The sequence below is a fragment of the Ctenopharyngodon idella genome, chromosome 5 (assembly GCF_019924925.1).
Source record: "Ctenopharyngodon idella isolate HZGC_01 chromosome 5, HZGC01, whole genome shotgun sequence".
NCBI classification, from domain to species: Eukaryota; Metazoa; Chordata; class Actinopteri; order Cypriniformes; family Xenocyprididae; genus Ctenopharyngodon; species Ctenopharyngodon idella.
Genome location: NC_067224.1, coordinates 20292028 through 20316218, shown reverse-complemented (window position 1 = coordinate 20316218; position 24191 = coordinate 20292028). Strand labels below are relative to the sequence as shown.

Here is a 24191-nt window from a genome sequence, read left to right as displayed (position 1 = left end):
TCTCTTGAAGATCTATGAGGAATTTCAGACCACAGCTATGACAGTCCACTGGTCCACTGAATCTACACAAGCTCATGAAAAACATATCGAATGGTTATGAATTTCAGACATTAAATTACAAGAGCAAAAGATGTGCTGCTCCTGAAGTCAGCAAACCTAGTACAGACCATTTTCAAGTTGTATGAGCCGCTAGTGGTAAACACAGAGAGACTATTTAATTCCATAAATTGTCTTTTTAATTGGTCAATATGTATCAATCTAAATAAGTTACAATTCTTCCAAGTGTTTACAAAGCCTTGTAAATATACTTATCAGATAAAATTTGCTCTGACAAGGCAGATATACTGTTTACAAAAAGGATTCTGTATATTTCACACAAGAAACAATGTTAAAATCAACACTAAGAAAAATGAAACCTCTACAAAATATCAATAAATAACATCACATCTTATGTTGATACATTTACTTACATCAGTATACAATTGCCATCATACCAAGCCTGAATAAAACCCTATTTTTTTGACGCACAAACCATAGAGATGGTTTTAAATGTGACAGTTCACATTTACATCTCATCATCATTACTGAATCATCACACATGTTAAAAATATACTTAATAATATGCTATTAAACTGATAGATTATTGATAACCACCTCCTGACAAAGACAATCTAAAGACATAGTTCAAAAATGTACATGTGCAATATAAACTGAAAATAGCTTTTCAAAATCTTTCGTTGATAGGTAGACCGGCTTCTGTTGTGTATAAAATCATATTGTGACATATCTATATATCTATTACATAACGTCCTCACAGCCTCCTTTTTATCTTTTTAAACCAACCAAATTGCTTGCCTCTGCAGTTCACCTTCACAGATGCAACAAAGTGCAGGACGATGAAGAATCAGGCATGATTTGAGCAGAATCATCATTTCTTTGAAACTCTTTCTAGCATTCAAAAAGTGTGATGTTTACCAATTAAAAGTGGGCTGTACAAAACGACTGAAACAAAAATGTAATGGTGGAGGAGGACTATGGCAGACATTTTTTGTTGCTATTAAAGCATGACGAGTTTAAAAAGCAGAAATTCTTCCTATTTTAAACATTTTGACATGAATGGACAGTTTAGATTGGTTTAGTTTTACAACAGTCGGTTTTATCAATTGAATCTTGAAGCCAAAACCGTGAACACCAGTCAGACAACATTTGGTTATGAGGCACCCAGCAGCGTGTATGATACTGTACATGGCAGTGTAAATCAAGATATGACAGAGCTGAAATTATATTCGATTATTATAATTAGTGGGACTAAAACCTATTGTAGAAAATCAGAATTTATAATCATAAATAAAAACAGTTCAGTGTTTCAGCATGCAGCCAAATTTGATATATCAAGGCTTGCTGAGATACGTGTTGACAGAGAGGAACATCATTTTAAAGTTCACATCAGTTTTTTATTCATCAGTGCCTCCTGACCCAAGTCTAGAAAGAAGAAAGAATGGATGTTTATCAGTGTGTTCTACTGGACATTCTCTAAACGAAGAAGAGGAAGGTAACGTGATGCCGAGATCACTGGGGAGAGTGTTACGTTTAAAATAAGCTTAAGTTCTGAGTATCACTCTTACAGTCCTCAATATCTCGTAACCGCTTCTCCCCACCAACCCAGCGGCTGACCGGACTCAAGTCAGCCCACTCTTTTCTACAAAATTGACAGGCTTCTACAGAATCTTCCTCAAGATGAGTTTGGCAGGGAAAAAAAGGTCTGTAGCTAAATAAAAAAAAAGACCATTTTTCTTTACAGAGAGTCAAGAAGCCTTGCGAGCACTTCTCCTCCAATAATTCAACTTTCCTGAGTTTACGAATTGAAGAGCAAGAAACATTTACAAAGAAAAACACTACAGCATGTCTATAAATATTTCTGGGTTCCTGGGATGGTGTTTGAAGAGCCCACAGACTCATTTGAGATGCACCTTCCCCGAATTCGAACACCCCAGCAGTCGACTTACGACTACAGACTACGCTGCTGAGAAGTTGGATCTGATGGAGTCTTCCCGCAACTGACGGTGTTTTCCGATGTCACACTCTTCTCGAGGTGTTCTCCGTTCAATGGTTATCCTGTAATTCTTCCTGAGGAGCGACGAAGAACAATATCATGAATGTAGATGTCAAGTATCAGCAGTACTGTTATCTCAACAAACATGTGGGCAAAAAAAAAATGTTTACCTAAAGAAGTAGAATGCCATGAGGAGAGCCATTCCCAGAATTCCCCCTACTATTAGCCCAGTCACTGCCGATACACCTAGTCCACCTGCTTAGGAAAGAAAATGAAACCATTTATAAGGAAAGCTGCATATAAATTATAATAATAAATATATGACTCATGTGCATATCATGCTGTTACAAAAAAGTGTCAGTCTTCAAGAAGCAGAGGTAATTTACATGATGGTTCAATGTGTTTTGGGGGTGGTGGCTCTGGTGCTGATCGCAAGGAGAACCATTCCCTCTTAAAGCCCGGCATGGTATCTAAAGTTCCATTGGTGCCGAAGTAGTTCATGATAGTCTGAAGGCATAAAAAGACACCACTTTCCTTACTTCAGACATAATTCTGGCACAAACATAGTAAACCAAATAATGCAAATTAGTTTCAAACGACTGAATGTCCTGACTTTTTTCGGTCAAATACAGCAGAAATGATTACGTGCGCATACCTCGTGCGTTCCTGCCTCTGGATCTGTCATCCTAATGACAGAGAAATCCCCATTTCGGTCACCACTGGCATCTAGAGACACCTGGCCAGCAATGCCTGTATAACGGAATGCAAGGAATGAGAAAATTAATTAGTTTGAAGAGTCAGACATTCCAAGGAAAACACCAGCAAGAGTCGGCAAATTCCGGGTGGGCAATACAACAGGAAATCTCATCCGCCTCCTGCCGTTTTTGTTGGCTTTGACTGCAGAAATGGTAATTTCATCTGTACATCTGTGTTCCTGAATTCTTGAGATTTTTAAAATATTATTTCATTTAACAGGAAAACATGACCCTGTTTCTGATGTTTCTGGCCGAGCAAAACATTGTTATTTCACGTTTAGTTGTCTTGCTGTGGTCATTGAGATGGGTCTGGGCCGCAGACATGTCTGAGCACTTATTTTGTAAGGGAGGTTTAATGAATTACAGTGGCAGGAATACTGGAGAACCCTCTGTTCACAACTACAATAATGGGAATCAAATGTGGTGAATAATAATAATGGGAATAAAATAAGACTTGGTCAGTCTTCGGATTCCACTGTTCTTTTTGCACAAAATATGCATGACTATTTTCCTAATAATAAGCTTAGAGTGTAAAATATTATTAAATAGGATGTTGATTTGTTAAGACAAAAGTGTTGCTAACCTACCAACCAGTTTATATGTGTTTTCTTAAAATTCATATGTACTCTACTGTTCAAAAATTTGGGTTCAGTAAGTTTATGAAAGAAGTCTCTTATGCTCAACAAGACTGCATGTAATTGATTAAAAAATACAGTAAAAACAGTAATATTGTGAAATATTATTACAATTATCCGTTTTCTATTTTAATACATTTTGAAATGTAATTTTTTCCTGTCATGGCTGAAGCTGAATTTTCAGCAGCCATTAAGGCCTGTTCACACCAAGGATGAGAACAATAACAAAGATATAGTTCTAAAAATCGTTCTAAATGTAAAAGAACAGCAGAATAGCACACCACAACTACAATGATAATGGCCCAGATGAACGATAACATTGAAATCACTTTCAGAATGATTTGTCCAGCTGATAAACGATAAAAACATTGACAGCCAATCAGAATCCATCCTGCTTTAAAGAGCTCGAACATTTAAAGAGGCAGATGACAAAACTGCAGCACATACTTTAAATAAACAGAACGATATTGTGCATTGGTGTGGACACTAAAATAGATATCGTTATAGTTATCTTTGTAATTATCGTTCTTGGTGTGAACGGGCCTGTACTCCAGTCTTCAGTGTCACATTTGTAATATTGTAATATTTGTAAATTGTAATATGCTGATTTGTTGCTCAAGAAACATTTCTTATTATTTTCAGTTTTGCTTAATATTTTTGTGGAAACCATAAATAGTTTTCAGCATTCTTTGATGAACAGAAAGTTTAAAAGAAAAGCATTTTTTACTGTCAATTTTAACCAATTCATTGCATACTTGCTAAATAAGTATTAATAAATAAAAAAAAGTACTGACCCCAAACTTTTAAATGATAGCGTATACGGTACATCGGTCTGTAGATGGTAAATAGGTTAAAGTGGTCAAAAAGATGTAATTTGCGGCTACTGTGACTAATGAAAGAGTACTTATGCAATTAACCTCATTTGTGTAATTTAAATAAATGGATCATACTACAAACTGAGTTTGTTATCATGTTATAATGCTTCAAATCCCTTCCTTGCAAGTAATGTAACATTTTGCGGGTACTCCCAAAGTCTCAAGTATAAAATCATTGCTTTTTAAATGCATTTAGTTTAGTTTGAACAAGAATTTCTGTACCCCAACTCTCATACATCAAACGAGCTCTGTTATGTTATTCAGGGCCTTGTGTTAATTTAATGCTGCATCCCAACCCTAGATGTACACATGCAAAATCAGCCTGATTAAACCAAGGGTTACACAAGTGTAATGTTTACTTTCTCAAGTAATCATCCTATTCTGACACTGTCTGGCTAGTGCAAGGTTTCACTTGATTTCTGCTGAGTTTGCTGCCACTGTTTACCTTCTCCGTCGCTGAACTTTAACACAAAATTGAACCAGTCGATTCTCACGCTTCTGAGTATATATTTGCATTTCAGAACTACAGCTGCTGATTCATTTTTGTTATAAAATGCAAATGATGTCTTCCACAGTGTCTACATTTTTACGGGAAAAAGTGCAGCATTTGTTTTACTAATTACCTTCAAATGTTCTGTTCCACATGCTGTGTGTGATGTTCAATCCATCCTTTTTCGTCAGACCGTTACTCATCACCTCACGCAAGGCAATTGCATACAGAAGCAAAGCATCATGGAACCCCTCCATAAACATATTGACCTGCAATGCAATAAAAGAGCAAGGTCTGAGGAACACTAGGTGAAGACAGCAATTTCTTAATTAAAATAATGTTTGCTTCTGAGAGAGACACTTCAATCAATCAATGTAAAAGGAAAATATCCAGGCTTTAACCTTCCATTAGCATAGTGGAGGAAGAAATAGAGAAGTGATAGAGGTGTATCCATTCATCCCCAAACCCCTTAATCCTCTGCAAGAATGCGGGATGCCTATCCCAGTGTCTCAGGCCAAAGGCTGGGGACAGCCTGGATGGATGGCCAGTCCATCACAGGGCTCACACATTCACACTCTCTTTGATATAAAAATGTATATATGTCTGTATTTTACTATTATTATTATTATTAATTAGATGTATTTTTGGCATCTTTGTCTTTACTCTGATAGGATAGTGTAGAGGACTGACAGGAAGAAAAGGGGGAGAGAGGGGGACGGGATCAGGAAAGGAACACAAGCAAGGACTCGAACTCGGGTTTTGGAATGCTGCCCACGAGGCTATCAGCTCCGAGAATGTTTTATTTATATAGTAAATATTTCTGAAATTGTTTTTATAAATTAGTAAATTAATATAATCAGGGTTCGCACAACCTGCTTGAAGTACTTGAATTTGACTTTTTGAAATTTAAGGCCTGGGAAACCTTGAAAATAGTGATATTCCTGAAAAGGTACTTGTATATATGAAATCAGTGTTTAATTTTTTGAATCTTTTAACGCAAAATTAACGCTGCAGCCCGTCTGATACAGACCTTATGTAGCCCCGCCTCTTCTCAGCGCTGCGCTCGTTGTCTTCTGTCTTCTGGTTTGTATTTCCATTATTTATGAATGGACCGCTCGTTTTAAAATCTTCCCGGTCGGGTCTACTGAGATTTGTTGAGACATCTGTTTTAAACATTACAATGCTCATGATAACTTTCGTTAACTCCGCAATAAGTCCACTTCACCAGCTAAGTACTCTTTCTTTGACAACGATGCCATAAGCTATAGTTTGTCCTGCATAGAGAATTATTTACGAGGCCGCCTCCCGCTGTCAACAAAACTCAGACAAGCAGTCACATGCTCAGATACACCTTTTCCACCGACACGGTTCTGTTGCGGGTTCCCAGCCTGTGTCCATTCTCGAACCGTTCGATTAGTGATGCGCGGATTGTGGTTATATCCGCGGGAAAGGCGGAAGTAATACAAAATAACATTCCAATTAATTGCGGGTGGATGAGAGATAAATCAATAACTCATTTCACGGTAAAACGCAATGAATGTGCGTCACTCATTTATTTTCGTTTTCAACTGAACGTATTTCTCTTCAGAGAAAACCAATCAAGGAAAACATGTGAGCACCTCCTAGTGGTCATTATATAAAACACAAAGGAAAAACCCTACTTGAGGTGTTGCTTTATAACTCAACAGCTTTAACTAAAAAAATATACACAAGCTTAACTAACAGAAATTATTCTGATAAGAGTGTTTTCCTACAATGATGTAATGAAACAGTGACAATTTAAGTTTGAAGGGAGTAAAGCCTGTGTTTATGCTATTAAGGAAATGTAATTTAGCCAAAGAAGAACTTTTAATTAAATGTTAATTTATAAGCAGCCTACTTCAGTGTGATATGTTACCATATCATCATGCATATAAATCAGAGAATATCATCGAGCGGTTGGATGACTTATTTTTAACAGTGGATTTAAGTACAAGTCATTACACAGACTTTTTCTTTGTTCAATCAGCACACTGAACACACTGGTTGGAGCTCTTTATTTTGAACTCTCAAAGTGCACCAGATTAATGAATTTATCTTTAAAATGTACAACATTTTCTTCCGGGGGGGCATGCCAACATTATAATATAAAATATTATTGATTTAAAAATAATAGCCATTCTAAACTTTGTATTTAATATAAATAAGTTGTAAGTTGTATTTTGGATACATTTTATCTGTAATTTGATTTTTAAAAATTCTTAAAAATACATTTATTGCAAACAATTAGAATTTGGAAGATAGTACGGTGGTCCTTGAAAACCAAAAAAGTAGTGCTTGAAAAGTCCTTGAAAGTCCTTGAATTTCATTTTACAGTATCTGTACGAACCCTGTATAATACATTTGATGATTAAATTGTTAAAAAAAAAAAAATAGAATATATTGCCTCTGTGTATCATTAAAGTACACATGCATTTATTTTTCACCTTTCTTCAATCTTTTATTTCATATTTGGCCCTCTATAACTCTCCTTGCTTTCTGAACACATGTTGCTCAAACTTTATTTACGTAGAATTATAAGATATTAGTAGACAAATATGATCAAGCAATTATTATCGTGAGAGAATCCAAGAGCAGCTCATCAATCACTATCTTATTTAACTGCAAATGAATGAACAACTGCATACAGTGTCTTCTAACATCAAGAGTGAATAAGATGGAGAGGATCCATAAACAGCACTGTCTTGTTCAATAAAATGCTAACCAATTAAAAAATAATAAGGGCTACCCAGCCGCCATGAATACTGAAAAGCACGTACTAATAGATGCTCATGTTATGATACGGATTAATGGTCCGTTCCTGCCACAGAGCCGCATGCTGCATGTGCGCAGCCCAAGGCAAACAATAGTAAAACCTGGGGCTTAGTCAGTCTGCGGCCCGGGGGAGATTCGATATCCGGCTGCCAAGATTACTGTATATTTACATTCACCCTCAACTGCCTAATAAGAGTGAAACAGCAGGAAAAGCTGATATAGTCATATGACTGTTTATATACATATTCATTTTTGGAAGCGTGAACAGAGGTGAAATCTCCAAGCATTCAGAGCATAACAAACCCTGCCGTGTTTTCATACAGAGCACAGCTTGCAATTCAGCAACACAATGTATTGGACTAAACATTCCTCATGCGAAAAAAGTGATGCTTTCTCATTGCGAAACAAACCCCGCTGATATTTAAGATCAGGCACTATTGCTAACAGTTCGTGTAAAACTGATGCCATCTCAGTTCAAGAATGTGATATGAAAGAGATATAGAGGAGATTTTGATTAAATTTCTGTTATTCTAACTCAGATGTTAAAGGAAAGGTCTCGAGGCCTGTCACCCACGTTGAGATGTGTGGTTTTCCATCACAGTTTGCAGCATCTTTAAATGATAAAGTGATTTCTTATGTAACAAAAATAAATAAATCAACTGTAAGGTTTTCTTCCCTGTTTTAGTGCCTATTTATCATGGCTATTTCTGACTTTAAGTCTCACAATCTTAGTCTTATAAAACTTATAAACTGACTAAAATCAGTTTCTGCATATATATTTCATGTAAACATATATATAAGCAATTTTAATACATAATATATAATTTTAATGTGTTAAATTCCTCCATAGTTATTGGGATGGGAGAGAGAACTGCATAACGGCACTAATTCATAATTGGCCCAACTGCAGTGATTAAACCCAAACAAGCCCTGCATCATTACAGTGAATGTAACTCATCCTCAGGGCTCACTGGACTCACTGTTTTACCCATAAGCCTGTTTCTGTTTATTTGGGATGATTAACTTCAGGCTCTGGCATGAAAAGGTGCAACCGCATGTCAGTTTTCTCACCCCGGTGAAAAATTACCCAGTGCATTCTCACTGTCACTACCAGGTATGCTGCAATGACAGAAAGGCCAGAACAGAACTTTTAAGACACCGTCGGTAACACTTTACAATAAGGTTCATTAGTTAAACATTAGTTAATGTATTAACTAACATGAACTAACCATGAGCAATACATTTGTTACTGTATTTACTAATCTTCGTTAACGTTAGTTAATGAAAATACAGTTGTTCATTGTTAGTTCATGTTAGTTCACAGTGCATTAACTAATGTTAACAAGTTTTTTTATAATGTATTAGTAAATGCTGAAATTAACATTAACAAATATTAATAAATGCTGTATAAGTGCAGTTCATTATTAGTTCATGTTAACTAATGTAGTTAACTAATGTTAACTAATGAACCTTATTGTAAAGTGTTACCACACCATCTATGGAGAAACAAACATGAAAAATGAAAGAAAAAAATATAAATGACCCAATGGGAAACAATGTTTATTACACACTTTTTTATTTCACTTGATTTATTAATTTCCGCAATAATCTGTTCAACATATTTCACATATTTATCTCTGTATGTATTATTCGATTTTACTTATTTTCATGTTTATTTCTTCATAATGGAATGCAACAAGACAATCAACTGTTCAGACAATCTATTTTGAACGTGAAGAGCTTCTAGTCATTTAGAATTCAGTCGCTGCAGAAGGACTTTTTCTCGTTGATTGAAGACCACTCAAAACCTTTCAGATGATTGGCAAAACCTCTTCAAAAATGATAAGAATCAAAGTCCAATTGCAAGGACTGAGTGATATATTCTGCGATGACCTGGTTTGAAAACCTTCACAGAAATATAAAGATCTTATTCTTAATCCATGTACCACTATTAAATTATACTGCACTGCTTAAAGCAACAGGTGAGGCAGCAAAATGTGTTTAGTTCTCTTATTACATTGGAGGAAGAAATACAGAAACAATAATAAAGAAACTAATTAGAAATGAGAAATTAATTAGCAAATAAATGAAAATAATTTAAGTTTATTAACTTAAATGAAACTGCAAAAAAAAACAACATTTTGTCTCATTAGGTCATATACTTTTTTTTTTCACTTCATGTATGTATTTTTTCACACTTCCTCATTTATTTTAATATTTTGTCCTCCATAGCCCCCCTTATCTGAACAAACATTTCTTGAATGAATTATAAGATTATATAGAGAAATGTGATAAAGTAAAGGTTGTCATAAGAGAATATCATTGGTCGTTATTGCAGGTCTGTTCTGAAAACAGTGACACCCTCCACTGTTGATCAAATGGAGACGATTGAAGCGGAACGAACTTTCTGTAATAAGTCTGTGACTTCCTTTGTTTGTCTCAGTTTAGCCAATCGGCCACAGTGTGTTCAGATCCTGTGAGATGGTTTTAGAGACCCTTAATGGTCAGCAAAGCGGTTGACTGCATATCTTGTTCTAGATAAGAGTTGTTGAGATGGAAAGGAAAGAAGCACTCATGGGTGGCCTTAAATTCATATGCAGTCTAGTGCATTGAGTTCAATCATCTCTAATGAATGTGCCTAGTTGCTGCACTGATCCTCCTTTGAAGCAGTTCTGTTTAAGTACAGAAGGAAATATACATCTTAGAGCCAATCACCAAGCATTAAAACCTCATTATTTGTAACTTGACCTTAAATTGCTCGACTTTAACACAAATCACCTGATTTAAGAAGCTGTGATTGGATTATACACACCTGAGGAGATAGGTATTTTAGAAATGCTAATCTGTGCAAAAAGAATTTCTAGAGATTATTTGAGCCTCAGTGGTTTTTATCATGTTGGAACTTGATAACCTGCAGTGACGCACGGCGAAGGGCGAGCCGAAATTAGATGAAAATAAGAGAGAAACCTGAGGGCCAACAGATGACAGCTATTACTAAGTAAGATAAAATACATGTCAGTCTGAGCAAATTCATGGTTTCCTTCTTTTGAAGAGATGATGTTTCTCAGCTAAAAAATTGTTAATGATGCTGAAGAATGTTGCCTGTTTTTAGGATCATTTCAAAACCTTTTCTTCTGAGAGTATGTTGCGAGTGGAAAACATGGAAGAAACTTTGGAGAAATCCAATCAAACACATAAAACATAAAACACATTACACTGCAATACATAAAACATGTTCCTAATGACTGTGGTAATCCAACACACCCACCTACTGGTCATCAGTGCATAAAAATACTTAGCATTTTTCTCAGACTCAGTCATTTTAGTCTCTAAAGACATAGACTGACAGCACCTTGATCTAAAACAGCACTTTTTAAATATCCATATTTCATGAATCTTTTAAAGGTCTTACTTTGTAGCTGGATTATACAGTCAAGCTTCTAGAATTTTAACAGTGGAAACTGTCATTTATCCAGCAGATTTATGTTCTGCATATGGGGGCTCTTTGCAAATGAGTATGGCTGCATTTCCTGGCAGCTAGTATGAATTGCTTAAATCTGTGTGGATGCTCATAAGAACACCACTCACTGTAAGCCAATTCCAAAAAATGTATCACCTTTCTTAATGAATAAAGTGAGCATTCTTCATCCAGCTCATTAATTCAGCATGAACACCGCCGTCTGAAAAAACGGAGCAGATACAAGCGGCAGCTACAAGCAGAGGGCCAAGTTTGTGAAACATCACATTAGCCTGTGCTTCTGTCAGGTAAGGCTTCTCTGGGAAGTGTATTCATACAATGAAATAATAGTGCTCGTCACACTGAAGCCTTGACATTCATATTTGGAACGAGAATGGGCTTTGTCTGAATACACTTCTATATGGTAGTGGTCCCCCGCAAAGGTCCAGCTCAAATCTTTTGTGGCTCCTGTTGATACAGCAATTGAGCCAGTCAAAAGTGGCAGGGCCCCCACTGAGGTTATTAACCTTGGCACTTCGATTGGTCCACAATTGTTTTTCAGAAAGACAGTTTCCGCTGTCTTTCTTAGAAAAGCTCTGATGGCTTTTCAAAGGAAGCTGACATGATGGGGACAAAGAGCCAGACCAAAATATGGGGCCTATATGGAACGCCAAGTCACCCCATTCAAAAGCACTTAAAGTGTGAATGCACTGTATTCTGACTTTAAACTGTGTGAATAAATGAATCAGCTACTCTCTGAATATTGCAGGCCACAAAATGGATGCAGAAAAGAGGCATTTGTTTGATTGATTGATTGATTGATTGATTGATTGACTGACTGACTGACTGACTGGGGGATATGCCTGTATATTGTTAACAGGGGACAAAAGGATGGTGTATTTGAAAATAGCCAAGGAGGTTCTGCAACTTTTTTACGGTTGGAAGTTTTTAGGTTAATCTCTTTTGCATTCCTCCTCAATACTTGTATGTGTGTGTGTATATACTGTATATATATATATATATATATATATATATATATATTTTTAACTTTATGTGCAAATAGAAAGTAAATGCAAAATAGAAAGTTAAAATAAAAAAGGTGAAATGTGAACAAAGATCTTTAGATCTGCAAAGACCAGTCCAAATTAATCTGAAATCCAATAAAAGTCTGAAAGTATTCAATATATATTTTTAACATTATTTTCAGTAATTTTGTTCCAAAGACTCACGTACAGCACTGCAGTTTTCACAAACGGGGATGCCCGACTGCTGTAGTGACTTTTTCATTTCCACGGAGAAGACTTCAAACTCTGGCTTGGTGGACCTAAGTAATGTCACAGTGTTGAGAAAACTGTAGGCAGCCTTGGCCTCATTGTCATATTTGTCTCCTCTCCTCCAGGATCCATCCCCTGTGAAATAATGTTGTGTTTTATTGTAACAAATTCTTTCACATCAACATATTGCAAGATTTGCTATAGAAAAGTATGTCTCTCAAGATAAGGACATTATACAACCATGTTTTGCCTGTGTCTGCTGATAAAACCTCAATGACAATGGGCAAAATATCTACTCTGTTACTTTTGCTGCAACAATGGGGCTTTAAGATATGCACAGGAACATCGGTGGAACATCCTGGTTCTGCTCACCAGACAATATCCAGGCGCTATTGTGTTGAGCCAAATATCTCTTGAATGTAATCTCTATCAAGCAGAAGACCTGTAGATAGCTTCATTGTGCTATAGGGTCATAGGACAATCTCGTCTGACTATGGCTCATCTTGGGAATAGAGATAAGCTCTGTAATCAGTGCACAACAACCTTGAATAGAGCAGTGGAGCTTTACCATAGGAAGAGGAGTTGAAGAGCTCAATGTTGAAAAAGATGTGGCTATCGCTGGTTAATTTGCGTCGATGAGATGCCAGCATGAAGTCTCGTACTGTGTCCGCCTTGGCACACATAATCACCACTGCAAAACGACAAGGAACAGAATGTTATTTGCAATTCAGAACAACAACTTTAAGCTACCATCGCCACCTGGTTTATGTGTATAATGTCAAAAGGCATTTATGTCTAAGGTGGGGAACCAAGAAAATAATAAACAAAATAAAATAATATTGTAACTGAATGATTCTCATGTCGTTCGGTTCTCGCATGTGCTTTCCGCTGATAACGACGCAACACTGTACTAAAACAAAGTGTTCCCTACGTAACTATTCAGCACAAAACATACAGAGTTCACAGTAAGTGAATGACTCTTCTGAGCAGGTTATTTTTGCTGAATCTAAAACATAGAGCGTGGCCAGTGATTATTTTTAATGAATCACAACTTATGAATCAAATTTTTATTGCAGTTTCTCAGTTAATCTGAATCACTTACTGAACCACAAGTCATTAATTATATTTATTTATTTTTCATTTACAACTATGATACAATGTTAAGGCTTGTGAGACCTAAATAAGTCAGTGACTGGTTGTTTGTATGATAATACTGTATGCACCAGAACCATTAATTTCCTTATGTTTCCCATTTCTATTTATGGCAGACAAAATAAAGCACTGTCTCTTCATAAGACTTTTACAGGCCATAAATTCAACATGCACATTAAGGTATTATCATCTTGATCCTGAGAACACGCTCAGTGCTGTTCATTTAAGATTAATTACGACCTTTATGCTACTGGCCAGCTTTACAAGAACATGTGGCATTGATTCAATTATGTAAGCACAAGCCTGTGAATACCATAGGATAGCTTATTTTTGACCTGGTCTAACAGAAACACAGTCTGAGGTACGAAATATTTTCCCATGGAGCAAGGAGGTCAAAAATAAATAAACAAACAACAAGCAAACAGAGGTTTTTTCAAAAAAGTCACAAAGTGTCCCATAAATAGGAAGATTCAGAGGATTGGAACTTTCCCCACAGCTCAGTCAGTGTAATGCGCTGCTTGAAATATCCTCAGCTGAGTGGGACAAACTTCACCTCAGTATTCCTGCACTATAGCACCCTTTAATTACAGAGCATACAGCACACTACAGGCCCTGTGTTGGCTCTCCAGCGATTCCATGGGGTACAACTCCAGCCAGCAATATTTCAAAAATCTGGATTTTCCCACTGACACTAGTTACAAATGAGCTGAGGAATGCAAAGGGGCAACACATGGCACACTTACCGTTGGTTGCGCCGCATTTAAAGCACCTGGGGGTCTATATAGACGCATAGTGTGAACGTGCACATGGAAATAATATCGCTGTGCAAACTTGTGCAGTATCGCTACTGAGTATAAGGGTTTACTGTCTTGCCGCTCTGTCTGACTTTGGCAGCATGGCACAGAATGCAAAATAAGCAGGGCTATAATGACATATATCTGGCTTAGTAAATTCACTCCCTAAGGACCACTCAGCCAGTTTGTGCTTCTGTGCTCATGTCATTCACTGTCAAAACATTGCAACACTGTATTCCATCCTCATTAAAGTGCGTTATCTTCTGACATTTAGCATCAGTGTGGAGATCTGACAAAACAGATGTTTATAAATGTTTAGCTTAGATATATGCTGTTCAAAAAAATAGCACTTATAATAGTGATTACATCCACATCTAAAAAAAAAAAAAAAAAAAAAGGGAGAGCACATCATGGAAAAAAGCAGTCTATTTTGGATGCAAATCATTATACCTTGGAATTTTATATGTTACATATTCAACAGCTAGGTATCGTTTCCTGGTCCAATCACTATAAGATGCCAAAAGCAAACTCACAGTGTGCTGTGATACTATTAAAAAAATCATAATCCTAAGCTTTAGCTCCATAACTAAATCTCTCAAATGACCAATGATTTATCTTTTATGAATTGTTAAAATACTGGTGTCCGGGACACTGTGAGCCCGGGACACTGTGAGCCCAGACACTGTATTGTACACTTAGCTTAGCTGAAATTAGTAGAAGCTTGTATCCGAAAACTGTATTTCTTATGTCATGACAAGCGGATTGTTACCAATGTTGACACTCATCTAGCACATCATACCCACAAAACACTCCCACTCCACAGTCTTTCGATAAACAGGTGCTAAATTTTTTTTAAATCAGCGCTCATGTGCAGGCTGGGCCATGTCATTAAACTTACCTGTATTTTATTACATTTGCCTCAGCTGTGCCAACCAACACACCGCAGCCTCATGCAACAGGTTCAAAACTGCATAACGAAGACTGACAACACCAAAAACAAGGGTATTGCAATGGCCAATTAATCAAATCAGGCGTCACGGGTTCTGGAGAATGTCCCAATGACGTCCTTTAAAGATGACTGCAGGCAAACAATAACTATTTGGCAATCTGTACTGATTTCTTATTATGAGAAACTGTGTGAGAGAGTAGATAATGATGAATGCTGTTATTATAAGCAGCCACATAAATCAACTTTCTTACATGTTTTTGTCATTGACCTCTGAACACAGTTGCAGTCTGCATTTTGAAGTTAAAATGATATTTTAAAAAAAAACAAGCCATGAGTAGTGAAAAGTAGTAGTTAAAAAAATTAAATATGTACAAACTCATAATGTAATTTATCAGTTTGACACCCAGATAAATTTAAGCATATTTGCCATCTGTACTGTATCAGTACTCACTACTACATTACTTACACCACTGCATCCAAACAATGAAGCATCTACCATGCCTGGAATACTAATTTCAATGCCAGCAATCTACCTCATGGAACAGGCTGCATCATTTAGCATTCAAATATATGCTAATTTATACAGTGGCTATGTCAGTAATTTATGGTAATATAAACACAAACTTTTATTATCATAGGGCTATAGCCAACTATCTTGTCACTTGTCATAAAGCTTTCGTTTTTTTAAATGATGTTCCCTTCAAATTCTGGTAAATTTTATCTTTGAAAAATGGCTGCTTTAGTACTATCACAAGCTCCTTAACATAGTACTGAACTGCTGCTATATGGCATTTTCACAAAAATGAGTTAAGCCCTCGTTTAGTGATCCCAATGCTCCAAATTACAAGCAATTAAACATTTAAAAGTATTTTTATTTGTACGTTTTCTGAGAGGAGTTTCCCTTTTCGATACTTTACTCGTACTGCGTCGCTAGACACGGTGGGGAAAACTCCTTTTTCTCCGATTACTGAAGCCTTTTTCATATCGCAGTGAAAACTGCACAGTCATTGGTTCGTGCAGTTCATATAAAACAAACCAAAGACGAGGCAGCGGAGCTGCACGAGACTATGGTGATGAAGCCCGCCAGAGCCCGCTGAAATGGGTGCTCTGCAAGCAAGCTCTATCAACGCGCCGCTCACGAGTCGCTTTTAGCGTCTGCGAACAGCTGTTTCAGCGCATCCCCTGCCGCCATCCGGCGAGTTCAAAGAGATACTTCCTAAGGAGCAAATTTTCCTCCCAGGAGCCTGTGAGGAAAAAACAGCGGGACATAGGAACTCAGCGCTCGGTTACGAGTGAGCTCACACTGGCGCTGGTCCCGCGTGCCTCACTCTCTCCACACAGAGAGGTTTCTCCCGTTCTTTTCTCCCGCCCAGACCAACGTCCCTCTGCCATCATGAGTGACTTGGTCTCATTCGGGGGGTCTGAAGACGATCCCCTAGATGACAGCATGTCATTGGCGGCCTCAGACACAGAGGATTGGACGGGCTCGACAAACGACCCACCCCCTTGCTGTCTCTGGAACCCATCGACCCTAGAGCTGGGATGGACGCCAAACTTTTCCGTGTCCTCTTCCATGTCCCAATACTTCCATGGCCTGAAAAAGGTTATGAGAAGCTGCCTCCCCTGGATGAGTCGGTGGCCGCACACCTCTGCTGCCCACTGCCACTGGATGGAAAGCGAAGGTCTAAGCCCTGTCGGACGACATCAGCCCTCGCTGGACTAGTCTACACCTTGGCTGGCCAGGCGGCTTCTGCATTACACACCATGGCCATCCTCCAGGTCTTTCAGGCCAAACTCCTCCGTTCTATGGATGAGTCTGGACCCAACCCAGCCGTATTTAAAGAGCTGCGCAGCGTAACTGACCTGGCTCTGTGCGCTACAAAGGCTATGGCTCAGGCTATCGGCAGGTCAATGGCCAGCTTAGTGGAGCTGGAGCGCCATTTATGGTTAAACCTGATGGAGATCAAGGAAACGGACAAGACCCTTTTCCTTGACTCTCCGGTTTCCCACGCTGGTCTTTTTGGACCTGCCGTTGATGCCATCATAGCAGCCCCATGGCCCATTTCCCTGAGATGGGACCTCTTCTCTCAGGCAAACAGAAGCCCGAGCTATAGGCTCTGCAACTATGCCTCTCAATGGGATCCTGTGGACCTTCCCAAGAACGCCTTGAAAACTATTTCTCAGGCTAGTGCCCCGTCTACGAGACATCTTTATGCCCTTAAACAGTCGGTCTTCTCCGCTTGGTGCGCAGACTGCAGGAAGACCCAACCTCCTGCACATATCATTGATATTGTCCTTCCTCCAAGAGTTGTTGGATAAGGGTCGCACTCCCTCCACTCTTAAGATCTATGTAGCGGCTATAGCAGCTTCTCACGCTTCTATAGCCGGACAGTCGGTAGGCAGGAACAACTTGGTTGTTCGCTTTTTAAAGGGGTCTGGGAGGCTGAATCCGCCTCACCCCCTTACGGTCCCTACATGGGACCTGTCTATGGTTCTGTGGGCTCCCCCCTTTGAGCCATTACAATCAGCCGACCTTCTGCCCCTGTCGCACCAAAGGGCATCCGGTCACGAAGCAGAGACTAACCCGATGGACAGAGCAATTGCACTAGCATACTCCTCTTTGGGCCTGCAATGCCCCATTGGAGAACGAGTCCACTCCACCAGAGGCATGGCCTCATTATGGGCAGGGTCCAATTGTGTGTCCATTGCAGAAACCTGTGCGGTGGCTGGCTGGGCCTTATTGTCCATCTTTGCCAGGTTCTACAACTTGGACGTCCCTGCCTTGCAGGCTCGGGTCCTTTCTGCATAGAAAGTTGGCCTCTCGGAGTTCGATCCACTGGGTACCCATGCACCTGCCTCGAGGCAGGACCGGTTCTGAGCAGAGCTTGAACTTATCGTGTTCAAACTCGCTAAAATTCCCTGTGACTCAGATTAGGTCATTGGGGTCATTGGCTTCAGGCATTTGCTATTACTTCTTGTACACTCTTGGCCCTCCCTAAGTGCCTAGGCTGTACAGAGTTTTTTTCTTAGAACGATTGTCCAAGGCCAGGCTTGACCTCTGTGAGTTTAGCCCGCTTTGCCTCCTGTAGGGTCCCAACTTAGGTCTGAGCCCCTAATTAATGGCTTTGCCCTGCTATACTTGGTCACTCTGGACACCTTAGGTGCTTAAGGTGAATTTACATTTCAGTCGTTCCTCTATCATAGCCTGGTGTGATTGTACTGACTCCCCACCACGTCTAACGACGCAGTACGAGTGAAGTATCAAAAGGGAATGTACTCGGTAACAACGTAACCTCGGTTCCCTGAGATACGGGAACGAGTACTGTGATGCTAGCTGTGCTATGTCACTGCACAACTCAGTGTTGCCGCTTCAGTCGAATTAACCTGAGGATTCTATGCCAGAATGCCCATTTATATAGCCAGATGACCCCGCCCATTTCAGCGGGCTCTGGCGTGTTTCATCACCATAGGCTTGTGCAGCTCCGTTGTCTTGTCATTGGTTCGTTTTATCTGAACTGCACGAACCAATGGCCGTGCAGTTTTCACTGTGTTATGAAAAAGGCTTCAGTAATCGAACAAAAATGAGTTTTCTCCACTGCGTCTAGCGAAGCAGTGCTCGTTCCCGTATCTCGATGGCATGAGTCTAAACCAATGAAATGTGATTTTCAAACTCATGCTGATGTAAACAAACGATCTTACTCACGCTGACTGACATATCCAAAGCACAAGCACAAAGACGCTGCGATTCCGATATACACAGAATTGCAGTATTTCAAAAAAAAAAATGTCTTGGCGAGTATTCACACAAACATTATCTGTTATGTCTTAGGTGAATGTTTAGTTTACTGTTGGGGAAAACATCTGATGTGTAACATTATATTAGATCCGTGTGATACAGTAGGTCTTAATAGGCTGTCTGTTTCATTAATGTTAATCAAACAGTTGTGGAAATATGAAAAAAATAAAGTTGAATATATATATGTTTTTTAGATATGGGTTTTGACTTGGTTTGTGCCAAATTTGGTGGTATTAGCAGGGATTATAACGTATAGTTGCTAGGTGATTTTGTTTTGGAACCTTCAGAAAACTTTAACTCGATTTTTCTTAAAATTGACTTTACTGACTCTATTGACTTCAAGAAGGTAAAGCTCAGTCATTTTTTTGTCAGATTCCAACAAATTATACATCACTGAAGGTTTTTTAATAGAGAATGTGAAAATAACAACACATTTTTGATAATTTGCTCATTGTGACTCATTTTGCCAGCACGGGTCACATATAATCATGCATAATTATGATAGCACAATAAATAGGCTTATCAGCTTTTAAAAGGGAGAAGAAAAGCTTCCCATATCTTATGATGCTGCTGATGTCTAACTAAACTGTACATTATTTGGGCCCAATTACAACAGTCAACTGGTAAAAGGCAGATGTTATGGAAGTAGTGTACATCTGAGTGAAACAGAAAATTTTATGATGGGGACTTGGATCTATTCATCAGCTGTTGATTGGATTGAGGCTAATCTAAATGCGAGCTTGCAGTTGAGTGTAATAAAAAGGGCAGAGTTTAAGCAGACTAAATGATTGGACCCTCATCACAGGGTCCCCCAATGGTGATGATCCTGTGGACGGGTTGGTTGAAATTCCCTCATCCTTGAAAACCAAACAAAACTATGCATACTGTAGATGAAAAAATATAAGCCAGACTACAGTATGAAATTTTGGCCATGCTGCTTGTTTACTTTAAAAAATCTAAAAATGACAAAATTTCTCATAAAATGCTCATACGTTTGCAGAGTGTATTCTGTGACTATAAATGTACAGCTCAATGTTATCCTTCATAAGAAGCTTGAAACCGATGTCAAATTTTGCCCTGAGGCCCCGTTTACACTAGTACATTTTTGTTTTAAAATGCATAAGTTTTGCTACAGTTACGCCTGACGTTTACACTATGTCGACGTTTTCGAACCTTAAAAACGGAGACTTTCGAAAATGCTGCAGACCCCGTTTTAGTTTGAAAATGCCGGGGCTGTGTTTCAGCATAAATGGACCAAAAATGATGGCCCGCGTTCGCTCTGCGTATCCTTGACGACCGTGTAAACAATAACATGGAGACTGAACTGCAACCTTTCTGGCTTTGTTGTAATTTTAGCAGCCACTGTGCAGTTAAACTCTGCGTTTTTTTAATACTGAAGCTGCCTACATGCGCAAGAGACAACTGCTTACACTTATACGCACATGCCCAGTGTGCATGAACGGTCATGTGACATGCGTTTTCGGCTGTGTAGTACAGACGGAGATCATTTCTGAAACACTGTGGAAACGCCAGTGTAGATAAGGATCGCTTTCACTTTAAAACACAGTTTTAAAACAAAAATGCACTAGTGTAAACGGGGCCTGAGTGTTTGGGTTGTGGCTTGAAAAATGCATCCCATCACTGAGATTCCACATTTATATCTCTGCATGGCCTATGATGGACAGATCAAAGAAAGTATATATCATTATATGAGGAGCATTCCATACTTGCACATTTATAGTTGCTGTGGGGGATCGCAACATGTTGAGGACCTCTAGCTGCTGTAAACTGGTAGAAAAGGGAAAGAAAATTATAAAAAGCCTCAAGAGCTGTTACCCTGTCATTGTTAGTGTCAAAACAGCCCCAAGACAGCATTAACCTCCTACCCCATTTCAGTCATTCCATACTGACATTTTCAGAATTGGTGGAACATTCCTTTAATGACCAGCATTCACGCAATATGCAATATTAGCTTAAGAAACCTAAGATGTTCATTTCAACGCACGGGACTGTCTTAGAAAAGTGATACAGGGCCCCTGTATTGAGGGATATGTGTATATTTTCTAAAATCGACAACATCCTTGCTAGGAATGTGAGAAATGCACTGTTTATGAAACAGGATCAGTAAGGAGGTGCACAGTCAGACTTTTTGTGAAACGCCACAGATTAGGGGCAGACGGATATGATGTTTGAAAGAAGGATAACAGTAGACAGTTAATAGTTTTGACAGCAGGCATATCTTTTAGCGCCACAATGCATCCAACACCAATAGTAGCAGTGAGCTCAAGGGAGGGTGTATCCTCTCTGGTTATTGAGAATCAGCCAGGCAGACAGCGCATGACTTTACTCGCCATGAGAAAAGCTGTTAAAAAGTGCTTGAGGATGTCTAGAGGAGTGCTAAAGCCTGAAAATTGCTCCCCAAAATTCCTACAGCTCTTGCTCAGTGTTGACCGCCTGTCAAAATTCTGATCATTTTTTCCACCGGCTTTCTTATGGACTGCAACTGACCTCTTACCTATCTTTACAGACAGGGAGCAGCCCTAGTTAGGAAAATATCTGCATTTGACATGTTTGTGTATGTTCTGTATTGTTCTTGTCTGTTGCAACATCCCGGGCAGTTTAACATGCTCCGGATTGGGATTGCTGTTCGGAGTGCTTCCATGCATTATCATTTGGTATTATATACAACACTTCCAGAAAAACTATGTTCCAGTTCCAGTTTAAACTAAACGTGACTTAATAACATAAAGAAGTGTATTTGACCAGGGGCAATACTTTGCAAATCCACCCTTTTGACCTGTGAATACCCGAGTTGAGTCACAACTTACTACAGAGAACAAGCTACTGGTGAAATAAAATCTGACAGCATGGAATTTTCAGAATGTTTTTCAAGCTAATATTCTCTACAGTGTTTTCCAAACATTTTGTCAGTTACATACCCCTACAGTACAAACCACTTAAGTACCCCTTTATCATCACCAAATCTGAAATGTGTCCCATTTGCATCATGTTATACTGAAATTCTTTAATATGGAAACATGCAATCTTATTGTTTTAGTATCAGTGTGGATTGCTACCACTTGCAGTCTAATGTCTAATAGTCAAGATCTAGTCTAGTAAATGAAAGGTATCAGGCTCAAACCCAGCAAGTTACCATCCATTCCACTTGTGCCAATTATCACCTTCTGGCAAGAAAGTTCTCTAGGGTATTGTTCTTTTAAGACACTTTTGGCATCTATGGCAAGCCGTTTTATTCCTTAAAAGTACTTATCAGTACTTGCTGAGCAGAAGAAAACAGAACTACTGTAGCACCTAATGAATAGTTACTAATACTGAAATAGGCACCTGCAACAATTGGAATACATACTAATCTAATGTGAATAATATCAGAATCACAAATGCCCATGCAATTCAATGCCAAAAACGTGCAACTTGTTACACAGTTATAGTGCATATAATGAATAAGTACTAGTGACTAAATACATTCTAGTATTTGTAAGTATTAAAATCAAATTAAACACTTGTAGCTGATGAAATAAAGAAACCAAATATATACTGGTTTATCTTGAGGAATAAATGTTAAAACGGCTTGCCGTAAAGCGTTTGGTAAATGACGGACAAGTGAACGAGTAACGTTACCTTCGCTCCCGTAAACGGAGGTGATGATCCCGTCGGCGTCTACTCTCTCCTCTTGCGAGTTCAACACAGCGAAATCTGTGACGATGTGGTAGTCTGAGAGCGCCATATAAACCCCCTCCATCGTAAAGTAACAGTTTCTCTCGTCTTTATCATCGTCGTAAATCAAATACGCTGTTCTCCAGGCGAATTTTTTGAATATCGCCTGAAAAGTCTCAGCCATTTTCAGGTAAGTTGGTGCGATTCGTGTGAGATGAGAGTACTCGCTCGTCTCGCTGTTTTTCAATCTGAAGCCGGTGGCCAGAGCACCTGCTGAGATCACCGGGATGTTCCAGTGGGATGCCACTCTCGTCACCTGCGCGGCCGCGTACTCGCACACAGGACCGAGGACCAGGTTGGGACGCTCGTCTCCCTGCGTGTCCACGAGCGCGTAGAGAGCGTCCACCCCGCACGCGGAGTTCTCATAGCGCACATTGAATTTCAAGCCTGCAAAGGGTTCTACGCTCTCGAGGGTTTTTCTCGCGTACTCGATAGCCGGAGAAACTCTCGGGTAAGAGAACAAGTATGTGTTGTTGAGAGGCAACATGACCATCACAGTGATGTTGTCATTCAGTGCACTTGTCCTGCCAGGCATCATGAGTACTACCCAAATGGACAGACATAGTGACATGAAACATGACATCTTTGACACCAATGAACGAAGTAACTTTTTTTTCTTTTTTGCAAAGAGCTTTTTAAAGTTTTTTTCCCCTCCCAAATAGATTGCTATATAAATTAAGACTTATCCTTAATTAAACTTAGTATGGCAAAATCCCACTCTTTCTGTTTATAAGTGAGTTATGTCGTGTGTGTCTCTCCTGGAAGTCTCTGCAAAGCCCCTCTCTCTTCCCCTGTTTGGAGTCTTCTTTGGGTCTCTCCGCTTGTCTGTGTAATTACTCTTGTTAGGATGTGTGAAGTGTGCGGCTCGGCTGGTCACCACACACGCTGCAGTCTAGGAGGAATTTTCAAGCATCCTTTCATTATTATTCCTGCGTCATCGCTGCGCAGCCCGCCCCCTCCTTAAAGGTACAGTGTCGCAATTCAGTGCAGCCCACAACTTCAGTCTGGATTAAATGGTCACTACAGTTACAATTTTAATTAATTTATATATATATATTCAAATACAGGTTGATCCAGAGTGCTGTACAAGTTAAGCCATACCATAAAATACAGTCATTAACCCAACAATAAAATTGGAGGCCTAATCAGTATTAAAAGGCACAGAAGTTTTTATAATAAGTGATGGACTCCCTCTTTTTAGTCCCAGTTAAAAATCTGGCGGTAGCATTTTGCACCAGTTGTAATCGATCAAGTGCTGATTGTGGTAGCCTGTTGTACAATAATCTAGCAATCATTGCATTACAGTGCAATGACATGAATCCTAAACATCATACTTAATAGCACCGAGAACAAGTATATTTACTACTGCATTTAGGTTGACGAAGGTTCCATAATATCTGTATTGTGGACTATGTGACATTCACTGTACAGGG

At 39.0% G+C, this 24191-nt stretch overlaps 1 protein-coding gene across 2 annotated transcripts; it reads right to left on the bottom strand.

The window, feature by feature from the left end:
* Positions 1-213: 213 nt before the first annotated feature.
* npr3 (natriuretic peptide receptor 3) lies at positions 214-23637 on the bottom strand. Of its 2 annotated transcripts, none has more exons than XM_051895287.1 (8): positions 22663-23637; positions 12901-13023; positions 12292-12467; positions 4942-5077; positions 2709-2803; positions 2440-2560; positions 2224-2311; positions 214-2127 (listed from the first exon to the last, which is right to left on the bottom strand). In XM_051895287.1, exons 1-8 carry the CDS (start codon positions 23339-23341, stop codon positions 2016-2018), a joined length of 1530 nt encoding a protein of 509 aa, XP_051751247.1. In that variant the 5' UTR covers positions 23342-23637; the 3' UTR covers positions 214-2015. The 2 variants fall into 2 exon arrangements, with proteins under 2 accessions (XP_051751247.1, XP_051751248.1); XM_051895288.1 differs by having other exon boundaries at positions 2224-2308.
* Positions 23638-24191: the final 554 nt, after the last annotated feature.